General features: G+C 39.2%; 1 protein-coding gene across 1 annotated transcript in view; it reads right to left on the reverse strand.

Annotated features, from left to right (window-relative positions):
• RHOJ (ras homolog family member J) overlaps nt 1-10965 on the reverse strand; it is an 86015-nt gene extending 75050 nt beyond the window's left edge. The window contains exon 1 of the mRNA XM_059059096.2: nt 10122-10965. Within this exon, the coding sequence (XP_058915079.1) occupies nt 10122-10365 (244 nt within the window). The 5' untranslated portion in view covers nt 10366-10965. The remainder of the gene's footprint in view (nt 1-10121) is intronic.
• Nucleotides 10966-21403: the final 10438 nt, after the last annotated feature.

The raw sequence follows: 21403 nt of genomic DNA on the forward strand, positions 1-21403 counted from the left end.
TAGGCATATCATTTGTAGTTGAATAAATGTCTAATTGAATATGGTATGTAGGGCAATTTACATTGTTTATGAGTCTATTGTATTTGATGTAAGAAATTTTGACTTAGTGAGTGTGATGATGATTACTAAGAGTCCTTTAAAATCTGTTCATGCTTTCTTTGGGAATATAGCTAACCTCTCTTACAATAATGTATGGCCTAGGGTTTTACTCCTCTCCAAAGCAATGTGAACAGAACTCATGCCTGCCACTTGTGGACCTGGCCCCGACCACTACTCCTTGCCCTCCATATCCTCTCATCTTCTCCTGTCTAGATATAGAGTACTATAAAGTCCTACCCAACAGCAGAGTCACAAGATGGCAAAAAGTAGATCCTTGGATGATTACATGGTGTAGTATCACCTCACCAACCTGAACACTTGCCTAGGTCTGTTCTCTGAGCAAAAAAAAAGAATTCTAACAGTTTGAATCATTATATATTTGAGTCTATTTGTTCTAGCATCCTAGCTTATCTAGTGTGGTGCCATCATTACAAAATTCCCAAAAAAGTGTGCTGTTAGCTTAACTGTTAAATGGCAGGTAGTAAGAAAGCAGAACAGACTAGAAAGATGAAGATCCACGTTATACCATGGCAAAACATTTGTAAAACTATTGTCTGTGAAACCTGGAAGGTAAACTTAGTTCTTACTGAGTCTATTACTCTCGAAGAAAAGATTGGGAAAAGTCAGAATATTAGAGTATATTAATTGTTACCGTGTTTAATTAGGTTTTACAAGAAAGAAAAGAGTTGAATTGGTTGTGTTTAAGCAGAGATTGATAGAACACAAATATTGATGTCCTTAATTAATAGTTGGAAAATTGATTATTTTTGGATTTCCCCAAAGAAGACACAGTTAAATAAGGATTTGAGCAACAAATGTCCATTTCTCTGTTAAAACAGGGAATCAGCTCTGTGTCCAAGAGAAGAGCCAGGGTGTTCCCTTCCCATTTAAGTCTTTTGCTTCATACGGCCTCTACATAGCTATTGTTAATTTGAGAGCAAAAGGCATTGGCTAGATGAAGCAGACAAATAAAGTATTTTTAAGAAGCATGTCTAGGAAAGACATTCTTTGGTCTTGGATGTGGCTACTGGTACATGGAACTTACCAGAAGCCTAATAAATTTTTGAAAGAATTGTATTTCCAAAGAAACTCCAAGCTTGGACTAAATAGTCTTCTGACTATAAAACAACAATTGAGTCTCGAAACTGGACAAGCCAGAAGCAGGCTATGAAATTTGTGCAGCTCCTGAGAAAGACAGAGTCCCTGAGGCCTGATTCAGATGTGTGTCACGGAGGAAAATGGATGAGGAAGAAGAACTCCCCAGAGACCTAAGCCAGGGGAAGTTGAGAATAATGGACGAAGAAATTCCTCCCAGAGAACAGCATAAGGGTCAATTCAAGAAACTTCCCCCATTGCTAGGGCAGGAAGTCTTTCTAACATTTGCCCTCAGGATTCTGTTATTGCTGTGTCTCTCCTATTCTTTACTTTTCTGAAAGGGGGTTTAGATATTTTGGTTATCTCATCCCTGTTCTATCATTGTCTAAGGGGTGACTGTATATATGGAGGAGATAATGAGTCTTCTGGACCACAAGGAGCCAAGTCTCCATCAAATGGAAAGGACAAGGCATCACCTGCATGGCTGGACTTTAACCTGTTTCAGTGAAAGACTGGGGCTCTGGGTGGTCCCTCTTGGGAAAACGTTTGTTTTACATGTGGGAAAAAGTGTGCAGGGATATTTGGCGGCTACAGAGTCTGACACAAACAGAGATGGCTAGTTGCCATGAAAATCTGTCCTTCCCTCTTCTGGGCATGTAGGTGGTTTTAATTCCCAGCTTCCCTTAGACCGAGGTGTGGCCTTGTGACTAAGTTATCTCCTCTGAAGTTTGACTGGAAATGATGTCCGTCACTTCCAGGCCTGGCCCATAAAACTTTCCATTCAGGTTTCTCCACACTCTTTCTCATTGGTCTGGTTGGATGCGGACAACTATGAGATCTTAAGGGATGGCAGTGTCACAAGATGCAAAGAACCTGGGTCCCTAAATGACTAAATGGAGGAAAGCAGCCCCACTGACTTGAATACATGTTCAGGAACATAAATTAGCAAGGAACATCCTGTCGTGGTGTTAATCCCTTACATGTTTAGGTCTGTTTTTCATAGCAGGTTAGCATACCCTAACTCAGTTGTCCCCAACATTTTTGGCACTGGAGACCGGTTTCGTGGAAGACAAGTTTTCCATGGACCAGGGTGGGGGATGGTTTCAGGATGATTCATGCTCATTACATTTATTGTGCACTTTATTTCTATTATTATTACATTGTAATATATAATGAAATACTTATACAACTCACCATAATGCTGACAGGAGGCGGAGCTCAGGCGGTAACATGAGCAGTGGGGAGCGGCTGTAAGTATAGATGAAGCTTTGCTTGCTCACCTGCTCTTGCTGTGTGGGCTGGTTCCTAATAGGCCTCGGATCAGTAGTGGTCCGTGGCCCGGGGGTTGGGGACCCCTGCCCTAACTAACGGTGCCTTTTTGATTAATTTATTAGCTATAAACCTACACACTGCTTACATTATTTATTTACTGTTTCGTGGCCTCCACTTACTCCATTACAGGTTATTTAACCTTGGGCAAATTGGTTAATAACTTTGCAACTTGGTTTCCTCATCAGTCAAAATTAGGAAAATAATAACACCTCATAGTATCATTGTGAGGAGGCAATGAATCGATGTATGAAAATATCTCAAATATGCTCATAGCAAGAACTTTGTAACTGTATAGCTATTGTTGTTGTTGTTAGTACATATTCTAGTGGTGTTTGAGTTTCGTCATTAAATACTACTACACTGCTTGTAGGATCACATGTGGCCGTAATGAAATTCACACTGAGACTGCAAATGAAGAACATCATAAATAAAAATTGTATTGTGAACCATTACAAAATGCTGAATGAATACACATGAATCAGGTCCTTTTGTCTTGTGAAAATTAGGCATATCCAAAAAGTTGGTGGACTTCAGAGTATTCAGGAACAATCCCAGGCTGCTCTGTGATTCACAGGGGGTCCCTATTGAATTCACGGTGGAATTAATCCTGACTGAGTTATACCTGAAAAATTGACTGTTTGGATCCTGCTAACTCACCAAGGGGTGGCATGGGTTTTTGTTTGTGGGAAAGTACATTTTCAGCCTTATCAGAACCTGTGTCCTTACACAGAGGGTAGGGCCTCTGTCCATCTTTGGGATTTTGTGCTCAGGATTGGTGAGGGAGATAATTTCTGTTGAGTTTTCCTACCTGTCCTTTAAGTTAGTTGCCTCATGTTAGTTGCCCACCTTCATGTTGCCTTTGTAGAACGGGCCAACTAGATCCCAAACCAAAGATGTCCACTGTACTGAGCCATCTCTGAGCCAACTTTGCTTTTTGCCCCAAAAGAAGAGGTAGTGAAAATGTTATCCTGGAAATAAAGTACTGTTTACCTGAAGCCCAACATTGTTGGGCAGTTAGGTAGTAAAATTTATGAAGGATTTCCTAGCCTGGACAGTAGAGGAGCCAGGCCTTGTGGAACTAAGTCTTGGTCACAGGGAGTCTGTCCACTGAAGCCTGAATCGGTCACAGGCCTTGGTTTGTAGCCAGATAAAGCTGGAATGCAGGAGGGTTATGAACTGCAGATGCAGTTTCCTATCCTGGGAGCATGATTTTTCTTGGGTCACTCTGGTCATAGATACTTAATTTTCTTGTTCCCTCTTCTACTCTTTCTTACTCCTAAGAGATGAAGCTCACAGCTTACATCTCTACAGTATGCTTTGGCTTTCTGAGTGTAATTTCCACCCCCGGAGCCTCTGAATGTGCTTTTGCTCATAGGCATCACAGTAGACTGTGGAAGGAACTGTCTATACAATTCCTGTTACTGCACCTTTGATATGGCCTCCAAGAGTCCAAAAAAAATTATCAGACACGCATCACACTGCCTCAAAAAGAGATATTGGAGGGTTGAATACCTACAAGACATTGGGTTTTTGAGCATCATGGCATTTAGAAGGAACAGAGCAAGTCAACTGGCCCATTCTTTTCTCCTCTTTCACATACTTCCTTTATATTTTTGCCTAAGGTTAAAAACCTGGTGATTTATTTCATAGAACCATGAGAGGTGTTTTAGGTTTTCTTTTGGCTTACACAAATGAATCTCATCCATTCTCCAGAGACTCTCGGGAGTCTTTAGAAAGAACAAAAGAGAAACTCCAGAGTAAATATTCCCAAATGGGCAGAACTATGTCATAACACTTTATAAGCCTGGGGCTTTATTTTTATTCACTATTATTTTATGTTATTTTTTCCCTTGTGGATTGGACATAGTTTCCCCTTGTTCTGGTCATTAGGGTTATGATGGAGTCTACATTGGACTAATCATCATTTAATTAGGTAGAAAAAGTTTAGAATTGACTTTCAGCTCTCTGTGAAAACAACTCCTTTTACATCTCACTCAGCTGATAGAGCAACTAGATTTTCCCCCCTTTCCACAAATTGTGTTAATTTCCTGCATAGGCAGCCTGGGTTTGCAAATAGTGACTTAACTAAGTTTTTAAATACAGGTGGTTTTCTTAGAAGAAGGAGCCATAGACACGACCGATTCTTATACAGAGGATGATGGTAATGGTGAATGAGGTATATCATGCACAAGCTTCAACTTGAATGGGATTGTTTTACACAGCCATGCACATAAACAGACAAACCATGTGCACTACCTACCTCAACATACAATCTAACTAAACTAGAAATGGAAGTGTTGTCCTTATGTCATATGTCGTGTGAAACATTAATTGATACTACTTTATCAGTGAGATGTCTGCCACAAAACTCAAAGCTAAAGATAAGATGAAGACAGGATGGGAGACTCCATGGTAAGCTGTGAAATCTCTAAAGGTTGTTGGGACATCTTGAGTCATCCCCGGAAGGGAGTAGGAAGACGTTCCCGGAGATGTTTCTCAGGCATACTTGTAAAAAGCGTCAGTGACCGATTTTATCTTCCTTCTACTGCCCCCAATTTTTAGACCTAGCCCATAGTTGAACTTGGGGTTACTCTGGAACATGCGTTTTTATGAAGAACTATAAACGAGTGAGCCACTCAAAATTTAGCCAAGCTTTTGAATATAACGCAAAGGGAGGAATTTGAGTACATCCCATCTGTTTCCAAATGAAATATATACATTGTATAGTTACATTATTCAATAGATGTGACATTGGCTGGTTGGGTCAAGAAAATTCTATGCTGTATTATAATCCCGGTAGAGATAAAATGATTATTTAAAATACAAGCAAACTAGTTCAAAAATACTACTACATTTAATAAACATTTTATATGTTCATTCCTAAAGAGACATCTGTTGGACCAACAACTTGTTCATTTATTCCTCAAAGTTTTAATGGACCAGGAATTATCTATGCGCTGGAAGGACAGAGATGCGTGAGACATATTAATTCATTAATTCAGTAGCAATCTATTGAGAGCATACTAGATGTTGAGTTCTGTTTTAGAAGATGGAGATAGAGCAGTGAACAAGACAAAGCCCTTGCCCTCATGGGGTTTACATCCCAGTGTAGGATAAAAATGGTAAGCAAATAAATATAACGTGAAGTAGTGTTAAACCTTATGAGGAAAGATGAAACAGGAGAAAAATTAAAGAGTGACTGTACGCATGTGTGTTTGTGTTTGTGAATGCATTAAACAATGTGATCAATTGAAGCTGAGGAAGATCGGGGGGAATAAGGTAAGGTTGGGGGGAAAGCAAATGCAAAATCTTCAAGGAAGGAAGGAAGGGGTTTGGTGTGTTTGAAGAATATGAAGACGGCTGAGAGCAGAAATACTGCAGAGCAGAGAGTTAGGAGAGGAGGTTGGAGAGATAATGGGGACCAAGTCATGGAGTACCTTGTAGACTGTGATAAATGATGGGGCCTCAGGGTGAAGGGATTTGATTGGTGGATTTGCGCTGTGGATAGTCCTTCTGTCGGGAGTGTGAAGAACTGAACTATATGGGATAAGACTGGAAGCAGGGAACTGGGAGGTGATTACTGCAGTTTGGATGAGAAATGATGGTGGCTTGGATGAGAGTGAAAACAATGGAGGTGGTGAGAACTGATCAGATTTGAGATGTATTTTGAATGTTGACCTGATTGGTAGTAGGAAGGGATAATAACTAGTGGTTTGGATGGAGAGGGATGGGAAGTATTGTCAAAGGAAGAAAGGAGTTAAGGATAATACGAAAGTTTTTGTTCTGAGCTACTGGGTGGAAGACAGTGATCATATACTTCTATGGGGAACACTAGGGGAGGAGTAGATTGGGGCAATTAAAAAATTCTGTTTTGGACAGGTTAAGTTTGAGATGCCTATTAGATATCGAAATGGACAGTTGAATATATGAGTCTGGGTCAGGGTTTTTTTTTGGAGTCATCAGTGTATAAATCATAGTTAAAGCCATGAGACTAGACACTGTCAACCAGGGCATAAGCATAAATAGAGAAGGGGACTGAGAGACTGAACACTGAAGTATGCCAATGTATAGTGGTAGGGAAAGAGATGGAGAAAGCAGCAGAGGAGATGGAGAGAGATTTGCCAGTAGGGGAATAAAAACCAGGAGAATGTGGTATCCCAGGAGCAAAGAAAGTGTTTCAGGAAGGAGAGTATAAACCGTAAGAAAAGCCTCCAAAAGATCAAGTAAGATGAGGACTGAGAATTGAACACTGGTTTTGGCAAGACATGACCCTTTCCCTCAGGAGCTTATACTACAGTGGGACTGGGGAAATAAGGAAACAAATAAATTTCTATACAGTGGTGCAAGTTGTATTCTAGCAATGTTAACACATTTCTGGGGATGGGTTGGAGATGGAGCAAGGAATTCTCCTTGGGGAGTCAAGGAAAGCTGCATCGAGCAGATGTACTTTTGGATTCTGATAGGTAGGAGGGAGGGAAAGTAACCAAGATTTATAAAACTTAAAAGCATTTTTTTCTAGTTGGTTGTTGATTTTTCTACAGTCACTCATGCAGAACTAATATTTCCTCTCCAGTGAATATCCCACTACTATTACTCCATGTAGACATATTTATCAATTATCAGTAAACACGCTAACTATATCATCAGGACAATACACACACTCTATCATACCCTCTTCCATTTGAAGGATACTCTTGTAATTATATTTTTCCTTGTTGTAGCCTTTATATTTTAATTACATTTTAATTCCCTTTCATAGCTGTGTGCAACTGTAGATACCCTATTCTTTTTTTAATTGAAGTATAGTTGATTTATAATATTATGTTAATTTCTGCTATATAGCAAAGTGATTCAGTTATACATATCTATCTATCTATATATTATTTTTTATATTATTTTCCATTATGGCTTATCACAGGATATCAAATATAGTTCCCTGTGCTATACAGTAGGACCTTGTTGTTTATTCATTCTGTATGTAAGAGACCCTATTCTTAATCACAATAGCTACTATTACCTAATACTTATCATGTGTAAGGTGCTGTTCTAAGAACTACATGTATTAATTTATTTTGTTCTCATGATCTTAATACCTCTATTGTCCCTTAAAAAAATTCATGACAACTGAGGCACAGAGAAGTTGAGCAACTTGCTCAAGACCACACAGTAATGGCAGAGCCAGTATTAGAACTGGGCTGTCCAGCTTCAGAGCTCACTATCTTGAGCTCACTATCTTAAGTATTTCCGTCCTTACTATTATATCTTTACCTTCCTAGGATGGGTAGCTATTAGGGAAAAATCTTCTTCAAGGGATAGGCTCTCTTTGACTTGAACTTTTCTAAATTCTTTGACTGCAATTTTCCAAAGACTCAGTAAACTATTTGCAGGCTGTCATTTCAGAATGAGCCAGTAGGACCAGGGACTGGATACTGGATATTTCTCCACGTGGAGAAGAGAGCATGAGTTCTTTTACACTTGACTGTAGATTCTCATGTGACTGTGTAAGAGTTTATGTTCAATCAGTTCATGTATGAGGAGTGTGGTGGTAAAGAGTTAGGATCTTTGTGATGGAGAAGATCCCTCTACAAATGGAAATGTTCACTTCATTGAGCTCCTAGATGTATGTGGCTTACACCTTCATTTCCCTTACAACCTAACTACAAATGCATGAGATGACTGTGTACTTAAAAAAAGTACAAAGTGTAAATCAAAGTAACAATGTTTGGGAATGCCTACTATGTATAAAGTACTGCTTTGAGTACAGTGGCTGTGATTTCTTGAGAGCTAAAACAAAGAATAGCCAAAATCTAAGATGCTTTGTTGCTCAAATAACAGCAAGTATGTACACAACTGAAACATAAAACAATTTGATCTTAGTGGAATCTAGCGGTGGTCCAGCCTTTGTTTGAACTCTAATGTTTTTTATAGGCTAACTTATCTCTAAAGATGGTTTTATCCTCTTTCTTCCTGACACTGTACCGTAATTGCTTCACCCAGTAGTTGGGGATGGGATATGTAATTTTTAAAAGCACTTGAAGCCTCTCCCTTTAGTAGATTGTGGGTTCCATTTTTGATCTAAAAGTTTTTGAAATTAGGTACCAGCCAGTTCCCTATCCTGGCAGAGAGAGGGTGTAGAATAAATAACTTTTGTTAAGATGTTTACAGGTCAGGATCCCAATCATTTTCTTAAGTTGCAGACCTAATTTTACAATTGCTTTTTTTTCCCCTCAGGGTGAAAATCTACCTGTACTTCTCTTCATTCTGTTCTCATTAAAATGTTCTTCTCTGGGCACAGAAAAGCTTAAGGGTGCCAGTGTTCAAATTTGCTCTTAATTTCTACAAATATAGAAAAACCTGCTAGAAAGTGGATACTATTTTCACTGTGGTTCTCTCCCTGTCTGCTATGTAATAGTGTTGTAAATCATGTACGTGTAGTAGTAGGAGTAGATGTAGGTGATTCTTTAGCTGTGGAAAAGAAGCTGCTCCCTACAGAAAGGATTTCAAATGACCTCACAGCAAAGCCAACGCTCACACAGGTTTCCTGTGGGCCATTTCCCCTTCGCTGCTCTGGACCCAAAGCTAAAGTGAAGAAGAGAAATTTTCCTCTCACAAAATCTCAAATCTCTGGTAACTCAAGCTGATCTCATAGTGAGAGAGTGCATCATCGTATTCCAAAAAGTTATACAATCTAGGCTATTGTAAACCTGAAGCACTTTATGGATTTGCTTTTAAGAAATTTAATAAGATTTGTTTTGGAGATTAAGAGAAGAAATAAGAGTCAAAATGGAAAAATTTAAATAAGCTATCACACAACAAATTTAGAACACTTGAAAAAATATACCTGAAAGAATTAAGTTGTGACTACAGTATCTTAACTGTCAGATCTTAAAGTATTTTATGCCATATTTTGTGCTTTGGGGACATATGCTGAAATAAGTAAAATTTTATTTGTATCTTTATTTTTACCTTTAAAACACATTGATTAGAAATTTCTCTTTTAATTCAAGATGCAGATTGCCTAAGAGATATTTAAAAATCTTTCAGTACTCTTTCTTCAATCTACCTCCACAGGAAAATGAAAGTACATTAGGACAGCAGCAGTTATTATAGAAAAACGAATGTTCTAATGTTACTCATCTCAGCATTTCATTTATAAACGGCATGTGGGGAATATACGAGAAGTGGCAAGAGCACTTCTTTCACCAGTTGTGTGGTTAGTGTCGTGGTTGTTGCTTTTTAAAGAACGGTGATGCAATTACACTACCTTTTAAAAAGTTCACATGAAAGAAAGTTGATGAATCTTCAGGCAAATATTAAGTCAAATCTCTAGCCGCAAAGCTTAGAGGACGGTTCAGGGTATTTCCCCAGCGTTATTCATTTGGTTTAACCGGAGAAAAGTGGTACCATAACATTGATATACAAGTTGTCCTAACAACAGCAAAGACCTAGGTCGTCTGCTACGCCCAGCTACCTGGCTCCTGGCAGGCCCAGACCCAGCACTGACATTAGAGATAAGCCAGGCCCCTCTGAAGCTGGGCTGTCATCTCCCGCCTCCTTTACCTCGTATGCAGGGGTAGGTTTTCCGCTTTTCTTACCTGCATAGTGGTCAAACACAGTGGGCACGTACTCCTCGGGGAAGGCGTCGTTGGCGTAGCTCATGAGCAGGCAGGTCTTCCCCACGGCGCCGTCCCCTACCACCACGCACTTCAGCATCTTCTTCTCCTCGCGGCCACCGCAGCCGCAGCTGCTGTCATTTCCCTCCTGGCAGTTCATTCTCACGGCTCCAGCTGCTGTGACTGTGCCGCTGCCGTTGCTTCTCCTGCTTCTCCCAAAGCCCATGAAGCGAGCCGCAGGCTTGAGGTCACTGTGTCTTACTTTGGGGAACTCGGATCATGCAGAATTGTCCGAGGCGGCTGGCATGTGCCCTCTTGCTTACCATACTGGTCAAGAAAGGTAACACACACTGGGGAGAATGATTAAAAGCATCTGCCCCTTGCCCCCATCAGTTTGAGTTATGAATCCTCATTTTTCACCAAATTCTAGGGGCTCCCTGGGAGTCTAGAAATTTCAACAGCCGGAGGGTTTCACTCTGCTCTCCTGTTCTCCAAGTCTGGCTGAAGACACAGTGGAATTTCGCTAAATCTTCCCCATTTTCCACTTCACATCTAACATGGAGGAAAGCTGGGCTTTTTAATGGAGTTTTTCCCTTGCTTCCTCCAGCTTGCCGAGTGTCAGGAAATCATGGGTTTCCTGCTGCATTCCATATTAGGATCAGTGGGCTGGAGAAGTCTGCAACAATGGGAGCTCTGTGTGTGTGTGTGTTTGTACTTCTGGGGAACGCTGCCAGGACATGGAGTGGGAAAACACTAGGGGTCCCACTGCAGACTCAAGCTGTCAGACTTCCTGTTTCATCCACGGCTGGGGAGGTTGTTTGCCTGTGGGCTGGCTGGGAAGAAGCTGACGAAAGGATGGAAACTGGGGAGTACTGTCGGCCACAGAAACAGAGGGAACCACACCAGCCGTTGTAGGATAACATATGACATCATCCCTCACTGAGTCACCAGTTAAAAGCTCTGCAGATTAAAACTGGACAGTTCTTTACATACTTAAGTGAGAAGCCCTAAGCAATTTGTCCTGGCAGTAAAGAAGAAAACCTTCCAGAGTTTCACTGTTACAAAGGGAAACGTTCTTGTAGATCGTAGGTATAAGATGTGTGATCAGGTTTATAAGCTGCCGCATTTGAGCTCAATGCTCAAACGTGTATTCCAGACCGAAACATTTTTATGGTTGTAGCACATAAGAAATCAATCAGATGTGGGATGTTTGCATCTTCTTATTAGCGAATAAACACACATGTGCTTGGCTCACCCTTACTTTTGGAAATGAGAGTGTGTGGGATGGCTGTATTGGTTTGTTTCAGGTCCCCAAACATTGCTTTTGCTTGAACAGTTCCGTTTTTGATTTAGTCCTCTCCCTTAGTCAGCCTGGCCCTCTTCAATTACAAAGGAGCCATTGGCAGCTAATTTATTTGTCTATTGGGTCACTCAAAATGAAGCCTCTTTGAAGCTCTGTGTTTGATTAATGTACTCGGTCTTAGAAAAGAAGTGGAACTCTGCAAGTGATTTTGACAAATGGGTCAAGTACTTTTTTGATGGGGGAACTATGTGTTTCTTTGAGATTTTTGAGCACCCGGTTTTAAGAATTCAGATTATCCATTTGATGTGAGGAGGTTTTTTTGTGTGTGTGGGGGGCGTGAGAAGTCTGTTTTAATGAGTGGCTATCAATAATATATATATCCACATATGTATGCCACTATATAATAGATATAGCCTCACATTTCTTCTGTGTTGTATTAGTAACACTTGCCATAGCGGTTAGTGTCCCAGTATTTCTTTCCTATAAAAGGATGGTGTTTCAGTCAGGTTGTTGTGTATCTACTAGATTATGTTGCTGTAACAACTCCCAATGCTCAATAATTTAAAATAACATGTATTTCAATGAGGTATCACCTCACACCTGTCAGAATGGCTACTATCCAAAAGTCTACAAATAACAGATGTTGATAAGGATGTGAAGAAAAAGGAACACTTGTACACCATTGGTGGGAATGTAAATTGGTGCAGCCACTATGGAAAATAGTATGGAGGTGCCTCAAAAAACTAAAAATAGAGTTACCATATGATCCATCGATTCTACTCCTGGGTATATACCTGGAAAAAATGAAAACACAATTGAAAAGGATACATGCACCCCAATGTTCATAGCAGCACTATTTATAATAGTCAACACATGGAAGCAAACCAAGTGTCCATTAACAGACAATTGGATTAAGAAGAAGATGTGTTATATACATATACAGTGGAATATTATTCAGCCATAAAAAATGAGATTCTGCCATTTGCAGCAATGTGGATGGACATAGGGAATATTATGCTTAGTGAAATAAGCCAGACAAAGAAAGCCAAATATTATATGTTATCACTTATGTGTAGAATCTTAAAATAAAATCAAATAAATGTGTATGTAAAGCAGAAACAGACTCACAGATATAGAAAACAAACTCGTGGTTACCAAAGGGGAGAGGGAAAAGGAGAGGGACAAACTAGGGGTAGGGATTAACAGATACAAACTACTATATATAAAATAGATAAGCAACAAAGATATACTGTATAGCACTGGGAATCATAGCCATTTTCTTGTAGTAACTTAGAAAGGATTAAAATCTGCAAAAATATGGAATCACTATGCTGTACACCTGAAACTAATATGTATTGTAAATAAACTATACTTCAATAAAAATAAATAAAATAATGCATATTTCTTGCTCACATTGTATCTGTATTATGTATTTTTATCATCTTCATTCAGGGATCTAGGATGGTGGAGTAGCCACATTGAGGACATTGATGATTACTGTGGCAGAGGAAGAAATTAATGTAGTAAGTGCCATTAGCTCTTTTTTTTTCCATAATAAAAACCTATTTTTATTTTATTTTATTTATATATATTTATTGAAGTATAATTGATTTACAATGTTGTGTTAGTTTCAGGTGTTCAGCACAGTGATTCTCTCTCTCTCACACACACACATATATATATATTCTTTTTTGGATTCTTTTCCCTTATAGGTTGTTACAAAAATTGAGTAGAGTTCCCTACGCTATACAGTAGGTCCTTGTTGGTTATCTATTTTATATATAGTAGTGTGTAGATGTTAACCCCAATCTCCTAATTTATCCCTGCCTCGCCTCTTTCCCCTTTGGTAGCTGTAAGTTTGTTTTCTATGTCTGTGGGTCTATTTCTGTTTTGTGAATAAGTTCATTTGTATCTTCTTTTTCTTTTCTTTTTTTTTTTTAAGATTCCACATATAAGTGATATCATATGGTATTTTTCTTTGCCTTTCTGACTTCACTAGTATGATAATCTCTAGGTCCATCCATGTTGCTACAAATGGCATTATTTCATTCTTTTTATGTCTGAGTAATATTACGTTACACATTAGCTCTTAAAGCTTCCTTCTGGAGGTGACATTTCTGTTCACATTCACTGGCCAAAGCAAGTCACGTACCCATACTACCCAACAGGGTCAGAAGTATAATCCTACCATGTGCCAGGAAGGGAGAACTAAATACCGGTGAACAGCCTAAATAGTTTAGACAACCAGAGGTAGTTTTTTTGAGGTTAAGTAACAAGTGCGAAAGTTGAATTATTTACGTTTAGTGCCGTTCTAAAGCATTTGAAGGCACCGATGACTGCTTGTGATTTACGTAATTTCATTTTCATTCAGTCTACCTGAAACATCTGGAATTTGTAATAATAAAATTGCAGTTGGCTCAAGCGTGAAGGCGGCAGCCAAACAAATTTGTGCAGGTGAAGGGGTGATTGACAGTGTCAAGAACCCCATCCTGAAGATTAATAAGGCCACTTTGAGCACAGGTGATGATATGTCTTTGGTAGAATTTTGAGGAGGTTCTGCCTTTGACCTTGTACCTGAGATCAGCCAGTAAATGTGGCATGGAGTAAATACTCCGTTCAAAGATGGAGTTCTCAAACATGGCTGCCCAGCCTGTGTTCCTATATTACAAATATGCCCCAGCCCACTGAGTACTTGGCCTAGGAATAAAAGGAGATATCAGATTGGGTAAAATTTTGCTACAACTGTATGTAAGCTAAACCTTGCACCAGCAGACACAGATATTTAAGTTCATGCCGATTTCTCTGTGGTTCACAATTTAAGACATTTAAGAGACCTGAAGCAACCAATTATGGTTCTTTTACCTCTCACTCAAAATCCAATCTGACATATCGGATTATATGCAAAGATGGATCATGGCCATTGAGAATGTTGGCTATATTTCTCAAGATAAACTCTTCCATCGCTATTTATGGTACCCCCACCACGCCCCGCCAAATCGAATATTTATAGGGAAAAATGTTTGAGACATTCTAGTAAAAATGGTCACAAGAAAGTTAGAATTTTATTAGCCTGCTGATTATATGGATCATATTGTCCATGTGAGAATAAATCTTTTTAAATATTAAAAAATTGACCTGAATGAGAATAACAGAATCTTGAAAAAAAAAGTAAAGATAATGCAGCATTGTTCTTATAGGTCCGTGAGTCCATAGAATTGTGACTACTTGTCCAGATAGGATGGTCAAGAATATACTTTAATTTCAAAAGTTTATAGGTATGAATTTAGAAGTGGTATGAAGACCATTTGCTAAACTGTTCTTTACCAGATGTCTGTACCATGTCAATGATTGAGTGGTGGTTTTGTAGTCATTAATTATTTGGTTTACCTCAAGCACCAAGTTTACACAAACTTACCAGTACATGGTGAAATCTTGCTGGACGATATTTCCTGCTTTTTCCAAGAGATCTTAATTCCTTGGCTTCCTCTTGCCCTGTGAGCTTTGGCTTCACATGAATTTTCCCAAATGCCAGCAGAGTGTTTTTGCATAAAATTCTGATTCTTCTGATTGACTCCAGTTTTAGGCTGACTTTAATAAAAGAGCCCAGACTTTCTCCCTTGTCTCCTTTTTTTTTTTTTTTTTTTTGAAACTAGAAGTTACTCAGGGAAATAATGCAGTTGGGTCAGATACTCTGATTCTGGATTAGTCTCTATGTGGGAGACTGTTAAGACTCTAGTCTTAGGAATGTGGGATGTGCTGTGGTTCCTATGATTCCGGGATGCCCAGCCCAGCCCAGCCACGAGTCACCCCCATCCCAGAGAAAGCCTTCTGTGGAGCTAACATGGAAGTCAGGCCTCTGGTGGTAGAGGTTATGGTGTGAGACAGGAGGGCTGCGTAGTTCTAGGGGTTCTGACCCAAATCTCCCACTGGAACTAAGCCTGAAGATTATTTGGGGCACTGCTAAAAGTTAACAGGCTGTTCTAGGACTGGCCTGGACTAGAACCACTCCCCGCCGAGGCCGGTGAGTTGTTGCCACCAGGGGTACTTCTGGATATGTGTTTTTTTATCTGTCAGGCCACCTGCATTCAGCTTCTGGCTATTGCCCCTGTCATATCGTATCATATATCATCTATTCATATATCAGCCACGTTTTCTGGGTGTGATCTTTTTATAGTTCCAGAAATGGCTTTCATTTTTCTTGCTTGAAGAAATTTTCTTCCTTTGCCAAATCTCTTAATTCTAATAGAAATAGATTACTTGCAGCTCTAAGGCAGATGGGGACTTTCTGTCTTAGGACGGAAGAGGCTGATTTGATCAGTAACAGTCAAGGGGTGTGTGTGTGTGTGTGTGTGTGTGTGTGTGTGTGTGTCTTTCTTTTCTGTGTTTCACTATTGCATACCTTAATTCTGAAAACAAAGCCTTGTTCCAGAAAGAGTCCTGTGGGTGATCTGACTTTTTTATTGGGTCTCTCACCATAGAAACCCAGTGGTTAGAGAACTTTGAAGTTCCCCCTATCCAGAAAATCTGGCGAAAGATAACAGTTTAGAAAGAAATTTTTCTTTCTTTCCTGATCTTCCATATGGAGAGGTATATTTTGGAAAGTGGAGAAATTTGAGATTGAGGTGGTACTGGGTTGTTCCTTCATCGAGGTCTTGGAGCAGTAAATAGCTGGTGGAAATAGCCATTTTAGTCAACAAAGATCCTTGATGATTTTTCAGTGGGTTAGTGATATGGGCCCAAGAAGCCTAATGTCACTGGATTTGTTATTGTCTGGGTGGACAGGCATCACAGCGTTACCACCACAGTCTGAACTTCTGTGGGCTCTGGGCCATCACCCATCTGTTGCCTGGTTTTAATGTAGGATCTGTTGGGAGAGTGAAAAAGATTGGTGTAAATCTTCTACCTCTGCTAGAAAATTCAAAGCTTGACCTCTGCTTAGGATGCATTATTGTCATATAAAAAATGATCTAGAGGTGTGGGATAGTGAGGGTGGGAGGCAGGCTCAAGAGGAAGGGGATATGGGGATACATGTATGCATATGGCTGATTTATTTTGTTGTACAACAGAAACTAACACAGCATTGTGAAGCAATTATACTCCAATAAAGATGTATTAAAAAAATTAATACATAGATTGAGAACTTGAAGGGCCTCTCAACAATAACAGGGGATATCTGTTATGTGCAAGGAAGCATTTTGGTTGTTGTGACTGGATGAAACACAAAAATGAGTCCTCCTGAGAGCCTGCAGGTTACTGGCCAACTCCTTGTTGTGAAACACTAAATACAGAGGGAAATTCAATTCTACTCTGTAGACTTAATGTGTGTTTATATTTCTTAAACACCCACTTGCTAATTGACTTGTATCTAGAAATCATATGCATCAGAAGAAAGAAACATAAAGACTACCAATGCAGAAGTGAGATCACAGCTTGAATCTCAGATTCAGTGTTCGTGCATGATAGGAACTGAGAGGAAAGATCTGGAAACTGACTCCCAGTGGGATAAGTGGAGAGAGAGTTAGGGGAAAGAAAACATCTTCAAACAAATCTATAAAAAACCCCAGGACAGAGGAAGGAAGAGAATTAGTCTTCCATGGCTGTAATCCCAGCAACACTAGGCAGAGGGTGGGTGGAGTCATTATGCAGAAGGACACATGGTTTTCAGGTTGAATGCCCTAGAAAGTCAGTGCCTTGAGAATAAGAATTGTCAAGATGCAGAATTCTTTTGGAGTGAGAATTCCAGACAATTTTATGCAATTTTCTTTTTTTGTTATTTTTCTATTCACTGTTTATGTGCTGACTTATTAAAGATACTGTGGGTACTTCAACAGTGTTAAATAGTGGTTCCTAATTTGTGTCTATTGTTTTTGATCATAGAATATTTGTCAGTTATTTTGTACTTTACTTCACTTTTTGGAAAACTAAAAAAATTATAATCGATTTTGTGAGATTCATATCTCCTTTGTTTACTTTGGAAGTCTAAAGGTAACTTCTTTTATACTTTAATTTTGTATGATAAAATAATATCATTTTTACTGACTTTATATTGGGAAAATTGACAATATGCTTAAAATGGTTTTGTTCTTGTAAATTTCACATATGCTTTTTTAAATCCAATTTTTATTTCATTTTTCCATATCAAAGAAAGACGATCCTTCAAAAATGCCCACATCTCTGAAACATTCATGTCTAATTCTAATGTATAGCACATTCCAAGTACCCAAAGATTTGTTTCTATTGGACTTTCATTTTTTATTATGTCTCAGAATCTTTCCAAATCTCAATCTTATTGAATCTGGAAGGAACTTTTTATGTTTATTAAATCCAACTTTCCAAACAGTAAAGGCATTTTCTTTATGGCATGGCTCACAGGCCATGTCCTTTTCATGACTACTATTGTTCACTATATGAAGCAGCAACCACTATTATTTACTATTTTAATGATCAGGGTGCAGTTGGCTCTGTAGTGGACATCTGTTGATTTTGCCTATCTAAGATTTCTTTCTTCTTTTGGTATAGCACTGCAATTTCCCTTCTGCCTCTTTTCTATCTTCAGCCAAGTTGTTCATCTGGGGCTGACCCCACCCTCTAATGCAGGAGTGGGCACATGATCCAGGTGTGGCAAATGAAAATTATCTCTTGGATTTTAGCTGATGCTCTCTGGAAATAGGTGTTCTTTTCCCCTGGAATTTCTCTCACTAAGGATCACATAAGCTTGCTCTTGGGGCCATCTTTGCCACCAGGTGTAAAGATCCTGCCTGATGCTGATAATAATAATGGTGATAAAGTAGTTTATGTTTTTTAACCACTTAATCCTCTCCTAAAACCTATGAGGTGAACATTATTATTATTGCCATTTCTATCATTAAAAAAACTGAGGCTAAGTGAAATAAGGTGATTTGTTAGTGTCAAACAGCTAAGAAGTGGTGGATCCAGGATTCTAGATCTGGCAGCTTGCTTCTAGAGCTTATATTTTTAACCATTATACTACAGAAAAACATAGCTGAAAGAGAGAAAAAACAGATTCTGGATCATATAATTTGAGCCCTTGGATCCAGCTATTCTTTACACAGCCCTGGATTTCCCTTTTGAATGAGCCAATGCATTCTCATTTTGATTTAAATTAACTTGGGATGATTTTCTATTATTTTCACATGAAGGAGCCCTGGCTGGTGCCTGAAAGAGTGATGGGGAAGTCTTGGGTAAACTGTGCTTCACCATGTGGTATTTGAGACAATGCATGAAGAGAGGACTTGCTTAATAAGCCTATGCTTGCTTAACAAAGCTATGAAATGCTGGAGGGAGCATTCTGGACACATGTTATTATAATTTGAGTTGATTTTCTCTTCAGATTTATGCTTTTGATTTTCCATGGTACTGTAGACTGAATGTTTGTGTCCCCCAAAGTTCATATGTTGAAATCTTATCTCCAACATGATGGGGTTTGAAGGTGGAGTCTTGGGAAGTGATTAGATCATGAGGATGAAGCCCTCATGAATGGGATTAGTGCCCTTATAAAAGAGACGTCAGAGGGCTCCCTTGCCTCTTCTACCATGTGAGGACACAGCAAGAAGACAGCTGTCTATGGACCAGGAAGTGGGCTCCCACCAAATACCAAATCTGCCAGAATCTTGATCTTGGACTTCCTAGCCTCCAGAGTTATGAGAAATAAATTTCTGTTGTTTATAACAGTCTAGTATCCTGTTATAGAAGCCCAAACAGACAAAGACACATGGTTAAGAACTAGATATAAGTCACTTATGCCCCTACTGTGTAAACTATAAGAAAATCCTCATTAACTAATGACTTTTTGCCTTTTAAATAAAAATAATCACATCTCTAGAATATAATTATGAATATATAAAAGACCTAAGGAACACAGTTGGACCCCAACTAGCCTAAGATAAAAGACGTTTATAGTCATGTAACTGGGGTTTGCTATAACTGAGTTTGGCTGATCCAGGAATTGATGTTGCCACTAGAATCCATTCTTGTTCTCCTACTTCTGGTTGGCTCCAACCTCAGGCTCTACAAAAGGGCCTCTGGCATCTCTGGGCTACTCCACAGCCACAGTGGAGGGAAGCTTCACTTCAGCCACGCAGCCTGGTGTGGAGGAGAGTGTATATCTTGGCATTTCCTCATAAGGGCTAGGTTTCCTTCTGACTTGGGTTAAGTGAGATGCTGATGGGTTTAAGCCAATCAAGCTGCACCCCTCGTGTCATGGAATCACAGGGCTGAAAATGGAGAATGGGAGTGAGGGCGGAAAGTCTAGATATTGATTTTAAGAAAGAAAGTGAAAAAAATAGTAATAGTAATAATAATAGTGCTACCGGTGGTAGTTGTAATAGTGATGATAATAATAATAATGGCTGTATGTGTTAGCATATATTAACATATCTAATTCTTACCACAACTCTATGAGAAGGGTACCATTAACTTCTCACTTTACAGATGAAGTCACTAAGACACAGAGAGATTAAGTTCACATCCCTAGGAAGTGGCAGAGCCAGGATTCCCACAAACACTCTGGCTATAGAACCCTTACTCTTCACTTGGTTATGTTAAGAATGGATGCTGAGTCACAAACAGTGAGTGTCCTACATTCAGTTTCCACCCGTCAATGATAATCTTTGGCCTTTTATTTAAGAGCCTGTAACATGCAACAATGTTTAGTGCTGTGCCCTACAATGCATGCCTCATTTGGTCTGTTTGCAGGGATCGTGTGGGGTAGCCTATCACTTTCTGAACTCTGGTACTTGAGACCATTATCTCTATGCCTTTATTCCTACTGAAGGTGATGATAAAGCACTATATTTCTTAGTGTATAATCTCTGCAGCTGATCCCAACCATGTCTGAATCAAGGATGCCTATTAAATATCCTTCTCTCCTGTTTGTTTTCATGGCCATCTCTTGCATAATCAAAATAAGATTGGAACTGTAAGTCTGAAACATTATTGCTTGGTGCCATACAGAATAGGTGCCATCTAATAGGAGCCATCTTTTGTTTGGTTTAATATTTGTTTTCTTTTTCCTGGTAGGTAAATTTGGCACATAATAGGAAATGTTTATTTCCTCTGACTTTGGATACAAAAGCTTATTGTCAGATAAGTTGACTGCCTTTGATACCACTTTTTTTTAAGAACTAACTACAATTTTGCCCACTCACTTCCTTTCTCCAAAATATATTTTGGACATAAACTTGTTTAAAGAAACTAAGCCAACACATTCTCCATGCCATGAAAACATAAGATACTGTTACCAGACCAAGTCAACTGGATGAATAACAGCATCCTAGGAGAATAACTATATCCATTTCTAAAGTTCTTTTATTCAGTTAACATCTGTCTCATTGCAGTTATTCTTAGTATTTCTTAAACTACTGGAATCAATACAATGCTTAGTCTTAAGTTATTCTGGACTGAATATCTTTTAAAAAATGTTGAAATTCTCTTTCTATCATTGGGAAAAGCTCCCTTAGAGTAAATGTGAATTTTCAAAATCTGGTTGAGAAGATGGGATTTGTGAAGCCTGATTAACTAAACCTTCTGTGGTTTTAGATTCAGGCCTGAATATACTGAAAGAAGCAGATTCCATAAAATGAAGTGACAGCTCAATTGGTTTGATAAGCCTTTGTAGAAATATAGATTTTCCACTGCCTTTCCTTAAGCCTTTCCTTAACCTCAGAAATAATTCTACAATTGACACTGGTATGACATAGCTCCTCTCACAGTTATGCTAGAAAAATCAAATGAGGATTTGGAGAAGCAGAGGGTTCTTCTATGAGGCAGTAGGGTAAGCCATTAAATCCCAGATGGTAGGACTTCCCTTGTGGCACAGTGGTTAAGAATCCGCCTGCCAAGGCAAGGGACATGGGTTCGAGCCCTGGTCCAGGAAGATTCCACATGCTGCAGAGCAACGAAGCCCGTGCGCCACAACAACTGAGCCCATGTGCACAACTAC

Source organism: Kogia breviceps, chromosome 3, assembly GCF_026419965.1.
Source record: "Kogia breviceps isolate mKogBre1 chromosome 3, mKogBre1 haplotype 1, whole genome shotgun sequence".
Lineage (NCBI taxonomy): Eukaryota > Metazoa > Chordata > Mammalia > Artiodactyla > Physeteridae > Kogia > Kogia breviceps.